This window comes from Amphibalanus amphitrite, unplaced genomic scaffold (genome assembly GCF_019059575.1).
Source record: "Amphibalanus amphitrite isolate SeventyFive unplaced genomic scaffold, NRLGWU_Aamphi_draft 000454F_arrow, whole genome shotgun sequence".
Classification (NCBI taxonomy): Eukaryota; Metazoa; Arthropoda; class Thecostraca; order Balanomorpha; family Balanidae; genus Amphibalanus; species Amphibalanus amphitrite.
Genome location: NW_024881948.1, coordinates 118,402 through 129,865, shown reverse-complemented (window position 1 = coordinate 129,865; position 11,464 = coordinate 118,402). Strand labels below are relative to the sequence as shown.

At 46.9% G+C, this 11,464-nt stretch overlaps 1 protein-coding gene across 5 annotated transcripts; it reads right to left on the bottom strand.

Moving 5' to 3' along the window:
• Window positions 1-2,146: 2,146 nt before the first annotated feature.
• On the bottom strand, window positions 2,147-10,721 carry LOC122391780 (uncharacterized protein C7orf50 homolog). Of its 5 annotated transcripts, none has more exons than XM_043386023.1 (3): window positions 10,552-10,721; window positions 3,741-4,219; window positions 2,147-2,712 (listed from the first exon to the last, which is right to left on the bottom strand). In XM_043386023.1, the coding sequence occupies exons 2-3, from the start codon at window positions 4,152-4,154 to the stop codon at window positions 2,473-2,475; spliced, it is 654 nt and encodes a 217-aa protein (XP_043241958.1). In that variant the 5' UTR covers window positions 4,155-4,219; window positions 10,552-10,721; the 3' UTR covers window positions 2,147-2,472. The 5 variants fall into 5 exon arrangements, with proteins under 5 accessions (XP_043241958.1, XP_043241957.1, XP_043241956.1 ...); XM_043386022.1 differs by having other exon boundaries at window positions 10,392-10,574; XM_043386021.1 differs by lacking the exon at window positions 10,552-10,721 and adding an exon at window positions 10,092-10,109.
• Window positions 10,722-11,464: the final 743 nt, after the last annotated feature.

Here is an 11,464-nt window from a genome sequence, read left to right as displayed (position 1 = left end):
CACCAGGGCTCTTCATGTTGCCCTCGCTTCCTCGTCTTCCGTCTTCCTCCAAAGCCTTGGTTTGATGAGTAGAGAAGTGTGTATTTACAAAATTTCAGATTTTACTAATGTACAGCACACACGGACGTTTGACGGTATACAAAAACTACGCGCATGCGCTAGACGGTCTATCTAGTAACATGCGACATGCGCAGCGTGTGTGCGCGGATATACGAGTATACGAATACATAAGCAATGGCGCACCGACACATGCGCAGCAGGTGTGCGCGGCTGTAGGGAACTCCTACAGTATTACGAATACCCGTCACGACCCCTACCGGTTGACCTGACCTGACCTGACCCGACCTGGTGTAAACGCTTAACGACATCATCTGTGATCAAAACTAACACGATATTCGTGATCAGCACCCCGGAAAACCCCTTCGCAGCCACACTTAACGACTTTCTAACAGGTCCCGATATTCCCGATTTTTGGGCCATTGACCTGACCTGGAAGGTCAACCAATGACCTAGGACCTTAAAATTGGGTATCATTGGCTTGCTCTCGTGACGGGCAACACGCTCGTTTTTTCCGCGAAGCTCTAGCTCCATCAGGGGCCAAACGCGAGGGGGGCAGGGCTGCGGAGTCGGAGTCGGAGTCGGAGTCGGTCGGAGTCGACAGTTATGACCGGAGTCGGAGTCGGAGTCGGAGTCGATTTTAGAAACCCGAGCCGGAGTCGGAGTCGGAGTCACCGAAAATCTGTCGACTCCGCAGCCCTGCTAGGTCTGCGGAGTCGGAGTCGGGAGTTGGAGTCGGTCGGAGTCGACAATTCTGCCCGGAGTCGGAGTCGGAGCTGGTTTTTGAAAGCCGGAGTCGGAGTCGGAGTCGGAGTCGCCGAAAATCCATCGACTCCGCAGGCCTGGGGGGGGGGGTCGTATGTAATGTACACACAGAAAAATATTAACACCGTTAGCGGTGTAATTGCACAGTACATATCTGAGCACTTGAGGAAAGTTAATTTAGTCCCTTCCCCGCTTAAATTACTCGCGCTTCTAAATGAACACCAGGAAGAAGGTAATAGAACACTGTTAGGAGGGTTGGGTGTTTTGCTACATGTAGTAAAACACCCAACCCTCCTAACAGTGTTCTATTACCTTCTTCCTGGTGTTCATTTAGAAGCGCGAGTAATTTAAGCGGGGAAGGGACTAAATTAACTTTCCTCAAGTGCTCAGATATGTACTGTGCAATTACACCGCTAACGGTGTCAATATTTTTCTGTGTGTACCAACGTGGTACCAACAAACCCCTTGTGCCGTCGGACTCAAAATGGCCTGTGCCGGCGAGGGTTAACATTATGTTTTAGGAAGCAAACCAACGCGAACCAACGTCCCTGGGTCATCTGCTCAGCCATGGTATATAATTGCTTTGAACCCATTAATATCTCAATACAGTTATATTTCAAATCATTCGTGGCATCTTCAGATTGATTGGAGATGTCGGTAATCGGTATGTAACTAGATTGGAATGAGAATAAATAGACCTCAACAGACCTCCACCTCCAGCCCAGTGAGCATGCACTTTTTCGTAAACAAGAGCCGCGTTGTAATAAAACATTCCTATGTTCTATCGATGCATCCGTGTCGTTGGATCATACCCTGAGCAGTGCGACGTGCACCGATAGACGAAAAACTACTATTATATGACAGCCGAGGGAGCTGCCAAGCTCAAAAGAAAACTAAAGAAAATACTGAAGTACCAGAGGTAGTTGTCTCAGTGGTGAGACAATGACTCACCCCAAGACTAGTGCAGCGCCCGCCCAGTGGTTCATAGTTCCGAGACGTCCATCCATCTGACCTCAATGCCAGGAAACAGTCGCACATTCCTGGAGACACCGGTCGACAGTCGATAAAGCTCGTCAGTCGGCCGCCGTCCTAACTGTCCGAAAGACAGTGGACGGGAATCACCATACCGAGCTGCGCTATCAGCAGATTGTGCGCAACAAAGCTGTGGCCACATCAGCGATGACGAAACGCTCATTGTAAGAATGTGACTGCGCCGGCAGTCGCTGCTGACTTACTGGCGAGCCGCGCTCCAAATACGGAGTCCTTTCATCCCGCACGGCGGTAGCCCGCCACGAGGCCAACAACTATCGAAGGTATGACAAAATCATCCGAAATCATCGTATTGATGGTCTTCCGTCTCTGCTCAGATGAATTGGGTGACCAGCGAGACGCAGTCGTCAACAACACATGTCAAATAACGGTGAGCGCGACAAACAATGGCAACACTTCAAATAAAGTCATGACAGCATCGCACCCCATGTCTTCACGCTGCAGCCCCCACATCAAAACCAACATTAAAAGGAGCTCCACTCTCATACCCGCAACCCTTTCTCACAATTCTCCCTGTGCTCAAACCCCAAATCACTCTCCAACTGCTCGCCGAGCAGACAATCATCTCCCCCCCCCCCCTCCCCAACACACACAGTTACCTCACTCGTCATCGTCCAGGCTCTGGAGCACACTGCGCGCGCGCCGGTACGCCCGTTTGGTGGGCTTGTCCCTGCCGATGGCCTCGCGCGCCTGTTCGCGCGTCTGTCCCTCTGCGCGCAGCGACGGCCACCGGTCGCGCGCCTCTACCACAGCTCGCATCTCGTCGGCCAGCCGGCCGCGGGCGGCCCCGCGCACCGACACCGCGTACTCGAGCACCAGCGGAAAGTCGGCCTTGCTGATCTGCCGGGCCGCCGCGGGCAGGTTAGATGGAGTGCACAGCGGAGACGGCGGGGGTAAGACAATAATGGTCAGAAATTGGGTAGTAACAAGTCCAGTGGTGGGCACTCGTAACTTGACCGAGACTTCAATAACGATAATTCGATAACCTTTTTCGAGGTCGGTGACTTCAATAACGATAACTCGATAACCAAAACGGTCACTTCGATAACGCGCTAACGATAACGATAACTTCAAAAAAGAAAGAAATCGAAAGACTTAAATATCTGAAGGTAATAAGTTTCTAAATAATATCTAGTCCCTTAAATATTCCTTAAATAAGGAAGCGTTCCTCGAAAAACTTGAATATCTTTGGCGACAGAGCTTGTTGTGCCGAAAGACGTTCCAAATAGCTTTTTTCCCGCGCTCAATCTACAAAGCTGCTATCTCAGTTCAAAACCCCATGATGTTGAGGGTGAACTATTCCCTTTAATACGCTTGCGTCGCATTTGATGAAGTTATCGTTATCGATTGACCAAAACGGGGACCTCGATAACGCTACATCGACAACGATAATCAATGACGATAAACTTCAAAAACGTTATCGTCGATAACGACTTCGATAATCGCTATCGATGAGAGTTTCGAAGTGCCTACCACTGGAAAAACGAATAGCATTGGCAGAGGATGTCGGCTCCAGATTACGACATTTTTATGGGTACAGCCTGAATAGACTCGTCAATATTTTTTTTTTGCGTGTGTGCGAATAACGACATTTGTCAATATCAATACCTTCAGGCTAAGACAAGTTTTTTTTTTATAAATCTTAAATAGCCCAAAAGTCAAAACTATCAGAGAACAACTCAAATTAATTTCAATATCTGTGGAAACGATAAGTTGCAATACCAATATGAAAAGCTGTATGGTACTGGCATGTCAAGCAGTAATGCTGCGGCATGTCATGCAGCAGAATCAGTACAAACATATTATTTCTGGCATCTAGAGGTCACCTGATGATGCAAATTAAAGACTTCACTACTCTGAGTACTCACTTTGGTGTCGTCCAATAGATTCTGTAGAATCCATGATTGCACCAGCGTTTGGAACTTCCAGTTGGACTTATCTTCCTTCCACTGAGTGACGTAGCTGATTGCATACTCGGGCGTGGTCTTCTTAACCGCAGCAGGTGACTGATCGGGCGTCATTTGCGGCTTGTTCTTTTTTACCCTGTTCTTGCGCTTTTCCCGTTTCAGAGCCTTGTTTGCTTCAGCGATCTTTTTCTGTTTTTCCTTCTGGGCGTCGGTCTGCTTTTTGAGCATATTGTCCGGGATCGGCACAGCGCCGGCCAGCGTCTGGGCGTCACCTGTGGCTGTGTCCGAAGTCTTACCCGCCTTTGCCGGAGGATCATCGCCGACATCTTCGCTCGGTGCCAGCTTCTTACGTTTCTTTGCTTTCTTCTCTGCCATCCTTTACGAACGCGTGAAGCGATCTAGCTTACTGAGATCGTCCCTTCTATTTCAGAGTCAGAAATCTGCAGGAGAAATGGCGATTTAGTTGTAACAGATAAATAGACACCTCTGACTGTAGGGACTACAGTTTAGACACTTGACTTCTGGCACTAAGTGATTGGGATTGAGGGATCATGCAACCTTGTGGGAGTGGCAAGGGAGTAATGAACACCGTGGGGCATTCTCCCAAAACCTCTACGTTCTAATACAACTCATCGAATTTGCTCCTTTATACGTGTTTGTATGATGTAAATTAACTCCTCCATTTTCCATCCGAAGTTTTCTAGGGGCGAACAATATCAATAATTCGGACGTCGTAGGAGAGCAAAAACACCCCACTATCCCCTTTCCCAGGGTAAAAAAGTAAGCCCACCAGTATGAAGCATCAGGTCTTCCATTGCACACGGCAACTAAAAGCACAGTGAATGCTCATTGCGGGTTGGACACGGTAGCAGCATAATAAATTATAAGACAAAACCATTTATAAAACGTTGTCCAAGGGGCCGGTGACAGTGTCCAACACCAATGCGCACGGACCGGCCGGCGGCCGCACTAGCCCCACCTGACTGGGCGCCGCCAAAACTCCGAGACGAAAGGCGAACATCGGTGCAGGCGGCGCCACTGCACCGTCACAGACACAGCTGACTCACGCTACCGTTCACTTATCGTGTTTGTTCCGGCTCCGGGTACGAGTCTGGTAAATCCAACACGATGGAATGATGGTAGAAAAATTTGTACCTAGTCAGTCACCTGGACGTTGACTCCAAGTATAACGCTGGTCACCAGTATAACAAGGTCCGGAGACCCCTACTTCCTTGCCTATACGAGGGATGAGGTGACTGAAAGAGGCGATATGTTTTGCGACCTCCAGCCTGCACCTCCTGGGGAAAATGTCGGGCCAACGTCCGAAGCAGTAGGTACTAAGTTAACGTTCTTAAAGCGGATTATTAAACACAAAATATTGTTAATGTTTTCAATTAACGGACTGGCAAAACGAACGCTTGCTGCGCTGGTCTTGACCACTCACTCCGAAATCCCGCGTTGTCCGGACACAAAGTCCAAGCACACCGTGCCAATATAGCAGGATACGGTACGTCCCACTAACTGAACTTAACTAGCTGCGGCTCCTCTGACCAGTGGCAGACCATCCCTGCCGGCCGCCGGCAGTATCCATGCATCGAGCACCGAACAGCAGCCAGCTGCAAACAATGTCGGGACCGCAGCCCGCTGTTCGCTGTGCGTCCAAATAACAGACACTCTTCTGGCACATTCCCCTGATGTGCTCCCCCTCCTCTCCCTCCCTTGCATATCCCCGGCCAAATCCCTAGGTACCGTCGGCAACACACGGCCCACGATGGAAGAGTTAACGCGCAGGGGCATGGTCATTCAGATCACCTAAAACATTGTTTGCTTTTCAACTCTGGCAGACGGCAGTTAGACTGATTTTACTTTAAAAACGGAATGCTATAATTTAGTGCAGGTACTGGTTTGTCATGAATATCCCCAAGATTATGTCATGACCCAGCTATCATATTATCGGTATCAAAGGGGAATGTTATTGCAAAGGTGATGATTTTTTTAAAAGTGCCATTTCTTACATGCTTTCAAAGAAAAGTTTATTTGAATAAGTAATGCAGCTCCCATACCAGTTACTCATGCATCTTCCATATCTCTAGAGAGGTGTTACTGGATGCTGCATGGGCAATGGGCATTGGGCATACTCCCCAACAAGATTCTACAATTTTCTTAACTTTTAAAGGGAGGAGCAGATCATGCCCCAAGTGTGGTCCTGTTGAATTCACTCCTTGGTTCACCAGTAAAAAGGCAATAAAGGGTCAGTCACTGGATGTAGGTACATACATACAGGGTGTCTCAAAAGTTCGTTGCCAGGTACCAGCCATGCTTTAACTTTTTTGTCAATAATTCTGAATCAACAAGAAATTAACAGTTGAAATTTTGCATGGGCATCGGTAACAACCTTCCTCAAGCAGTTTAACCCTATTAGTGGCAGGCTCCTGGCTACCCCCTATTAGTGGCAGGGGGGGGGGGCTGTTTACGACCCCCCCTTGATATCTCGAGATCTAACGGGCCGATTTTCAAAATTCAAACGGCATTCGATTTCGCTCAACGTGATCTACATTTCTAAAAAATAAAAATTAAAAAATGTCAATAGGGGGGGGTAGAGGGGGGTAAAAACGGGCAAATTGCAGATACATTTTAGACTGTTTATCACGGCCAGGTTTCTGAACCAATCTTAACGCAACTTTTGCCGATCGATAGAGAATGAACCAGGAATTCACATGGATCCTAAAAATATGCATTTTCAAAAATCATAGGCGGATACAGATCATTGAGATTGGGGGTACACAAAAAGTATAGTAAATAAGGTTTTTGTTGGTACTGTTTCTAAAAAGGGTAGTAATGGTCTTGTTATGTTATAATTTTCTTATGAGAGAACGACTAAAATTGTATTGGTAATGCATCGGCGGTGTCAGGGCACCTATGTTGGGAGGTAAAACATAACCCCCCTTTTTGGACGCCTGGATCCGCCTATTATAGCAAAAACGTGTCAAAAGAGGATGCACAATAACTGTATATGTTATCACATGATACCTTTTATTCACTGTTCGTAAAACTGGTGCAGCATCGTGATCTTCGCCCAAATGACTCGCTTCACGAATAGGACCCCCCAATTCCCAGTGCTCTGGGGCCGCCCCTGGTGAAGTTATTAACTTGAAATTTTCAGGGAATGTGCCCAATTTAGTTTTAGGAAAAGTCAGAAAATTTCAGCATCGTAGCTTCAGCGGTTTCGGAGATATTCCCGAAAAACCTGAGGGGTGGATAAAAACAACCCCCCTGCCACTAATAGGGTTAATTGTTTTCAAGCGCATTCGACCCTTCATGAGCTCACAAAAAGGGTTCACCTCTAACCATGGATCAGGCATGAAAATGGAGGTCGCAAAATCGGGTCGGCTGAGAAACTCTCTGCTTCATGAGTAATGGGAATGGTTAGGTCGGAAATGACACATGGCAAAGTGTCGGCGAGGATGAGTACAACATGATGATTATCTAACAAAAACGGTGGCTAAAGTTTTTGAAGGACAAAACCAAGCGAGACCAACAGCATTTTAAACGACCCTTTTACGGCAGCAGACTCGTGCTCCGGAAAGCAGCTGAAAATGCAGTCCTAACTATTGAAAACTGACTAGAAGAGCTCACAGACAGAGGTTACCCAGTTTCAAAAATTGCAGGTCATCATAAAACAAAGACAAAGTATCATTCAAAATTGTTTATCATATCTATAACGCTAAATTTTGGGGGAAAATAACACGAAAATCGTCAATGCCGAGGAGAAGTGACCCTCCAAAAGTGTCAATTAATGTAAAGTTTTATCCAACGAAGTTTCAAGAGTCAGATCTGGAGCAAATAGCTTTCATTTACACACAAAATCCGGACAAAACCGCACGATGGGCAGGTTTTGGCCGTTTACAAAGCAGAACCTCTCCTGAGGAAAACACTCCGGAACCCAGCAAAGGTCTTGGCATGGGGAATGACGAGCGTTTGGGATTTGCAAAATTTGCAAAATATGTCTAAGAAACAGATGGCCGACACATTCTACTACGATATGCTGCGAAAAATTTACCCCTGGCACTTCCCATTTGTTCAGGAATGGGGCTGTTTTGAAAAGAAAAATGGTGCTTGGGAGGTCGGCGCCAGTCATTCATGAAGGAGTTAGCGCCAGAGAAGACCTACAAAATACTCACGGATGGTATCGATGCAAGCTGTCGGCTTTCAGGGAGAAGCGGATGTTGCCGGGGAGCTCGTCAAACCTAAATACGACGCAGAAACTGCAGGAGATTCTCCTACAAGAGCTTGAAAGCTGGTAACCTTTTATCAGCCTCCGGTAGCTGACGGAGCGACGAAAATCGGTATTGGCAAATATTTTTGGAGATACATCAAAGGGTTTGGTTTCCAACCTTCCGAATCAGTTGTCAAAGCATGCATATTTGTTTAGTGTACACACAGACACCAAAACTTTAGATTTTTGGCTGGTTCTATATGCTTTATTGGCATGGGAAATATGTCAACGATTTTTTGAGACACCCTGTATTGAATGATAGGACACTGCAGTTTGTGCAATAGCTATTACAGTTTTTCACAGATATGGCATTGGCAAGGATCCCAGGACAACCAATCATGAAAACTGAAATGGCCCTTAGATTGACGGTCTTCAAGCTTGGGTTGGTGGAAAACATGGCTAATAGAAGGCTCTCAATGAGCAAACTATTCTGCTTTTCTTCAGAGTTGACAGTTCTGCGAAAATCCCTCAAAATCTACATATATCTCGATTCTCGGATCCATGATCCAGGATCCGAGATGGGTGTTAAGGGATGGATCTTGAGGGATGGGTCTTAAGGGACAAATCCATGATCCAGGCTCATGGATCTGAAATGGATCTTGAGGGATGGATCTTGAGGGATAATCTGGGATGATGGATCCAAGATGGATATTGAAGAATTTTCCCAGAACTATATGTAAACTAGTCTGAAAAAAAATTGGTTCATTGAAAGGCTTCTATTAGCCATTTTTCCACCATAATTCCAGACTTGAAGACCATCAATCTAATGATCATCTCAGTTTTCGTCATTGGTTGTCCTGGGATCCATGCCATGCCATGTCTGGTCTTCCATATCAAGCTTGCAGTTAAAGTGCCATGCTGAAAGCAGTACATAAACATGTAAATATAGCTCTTACATTTAAAGATGCAAATTATTGAGCAAAGAGGATTAATGACAGAATTTTGGCCAAAAGTTCATGGTGGAACAGACTATAGCTAGCATGTCCAATGGGAGAATAAAGTTCAGCAGTGAAAGCTGAACAAAGAATGGCTGTGTATACACTGGCAGAGTCTATACCATGACTCTGCAACCAGTAATCTTGTCTGCAACGAGTAGTAAAGTAATCTTGTCTGCAACAATTGAGCATGTTCATTTCATTTTCCCCAAATCCAAATAACTTGATGAATCAGATATTAACATCAACATTGTATGGAGTAGGCATGCCTGAAATTCTGCATGCATGGCTCAAGCAGTAAAAGTGTAGAAGTCCAAATGAAGATAAAAACATAATCTAACCTGATCTAACCTTACCTACAGGTACTAGCCTACAACCTACCAGTAAGTACCAGCCTACAACTTACATTGACCCTATTCATAAATCTTTGAGCAAAACTCTGACTGTTTTGCATAAAAATTTAAGGGGACACTTCACTTTTGTCACCTTTCTGGCAAATCAAGGGTCACAGTGCACTCCCTCACCACACCCCTGACCCCATTCCTCCTATGCTTCAAAGTTCAAAGGACCCTACCCCATATGCTCAGGGATGACTGAAGCTGGGTCCAAAAGTGATGGTGGAACACACTGTTAGTGCCCCTTCTTTCTTCAAGCGTGGGAGGGGGGGGACACTGATGCAGCTAGTGACTGTTCTTCGTGGGACTCAAATTCATGGCCCTCTGACCAGTGTTCATACATTTTTGGGCAAAAATCTGGCTTTTGTATAAAATTTGAGGGGGTATTATACTACTGGTGTGAAAGGGAGGTTTCCTTAAATTATTATTAATAGGAAAATGGCTTGAACAATAGATGAGCACAATTGCTGAAATTTTGGGCATAAAACAATCATGAATCCATTGAAAAAACTTATTTCGGGAAAGTGAGCCGTATTTCCTTTTAAAGAAAATACCAAGGTAATTGGAGTTTGTTAGTGACCTGAAGGCCATACCTGATCTTTTTAGCATTAAATGATTGTAAAAACAATTTTCTAGGTTGATACATGGTTTGTGACAGTATGATGTGGTTTTTATTCAATTTTGAGCCGCCATTAGTAGTGCAGACGTCACACGAAGGTTTTCCACCCGAGGAGAGGCGCTGTAGGTTTGTAGGTTGTGGGGTAGGTTTGTAGGTTGTAGGTTAGGTTAGGTTAGGTTTATTTAGGCTTTCCTAGAAAGAAGCACCTCCGTGTATTGGTATGGCGCCTCTCCTTGGTTGGAAAACCTTCGTGTGATGTCTGCTCTACCACTACCTTTTGAGCCTAGGGTGCAAAAGAGTGATTTGACCCAAACTGGTTTGTAGGTAAGTACTGCCAGTGCATTTTAATTAAATAAAAACATGCAAACTACGCAAGACAAAACTCACCAAAAATGCAGAAATACTAACACCAATGGAGACTTGGCATCCATTAGTGTGTATAATTACCGAAGATTCTTACAGATATTAATTACCCGTGCAATCACCTTGCAATTGCCCAAGATTACTTGCAATTACCGTTTCTTACAGGTATCTTGCAATTACCTACCCGTGTGTTGTGCCCGTGTGCACGTGCGCTGCGCGCATCGCGTGCATTGCGAAACCGCTGTTCGATAGCATGTTTTAATATATTATCCTGGTAACGACAGGTTGCTAGGCAACTGCGGAGCGACAACCCACGACGGGGGATCCGTGTAGCGGATCCGCCAAGGCAGGATTGAGGATCCGTCACAGTAGTTTTGACATGGATGAAGGAGAACCTTCGTCCATGGTTTTGAGATGGGGGGACTATATACCGTGGGGGGGGGGGGGGGTCTAGGGTCCTACACAAAACACAGAACCTCACTGCTCTCAGCACTGGCGGATCTTGAGCGCGTGGGGGGGGCAAACCTATAGGGTAGGTAGCAGAGTAGTAGGTAGTAGCTCAGTAAACATGCCGACGCCGGCCCGACGTCGGGCCGAGACTCGGCCCGGCGTCGGCTGGAGCCTAGACCTCGGCCCGACGTCGGCTGGACGGCGGGTACGCCCGCATGTACCGACGTCCAGCCGAGGTCCCGCCGACGTCGGACCGACGCCGGGCCGAGATTGTTTACCGAGGTTAAGACGTCGGCCCGACATCTCCCCGCTGGCAACCCGACGCTCAGCTGAAGTTCTGCCGAGGTATAGCCGACGTCGCCGGCCCAACATCTCCCCGCTGTCAACCCGACGCTCAGCCGAGGTACAGCCGACGTCTTCCCGCTATCAACCCGAGGTACAACCGACGTCGGACCGTCGCCCAGCCGACGTTCAGCCGACATCCAACCGACGTCCCCCCGCTGTAAAACCGACATCCCCCCCCCCCCCCCTATCAACCCGACGTCCCGCCGAGGTTCAGCCGACGTCTCTCCGCTGTGATCAGCACTCGCCAAAAGCCATAGGTACGTTCTAAAAATTAAGACATGGATATACCATCCCGTTTCCTT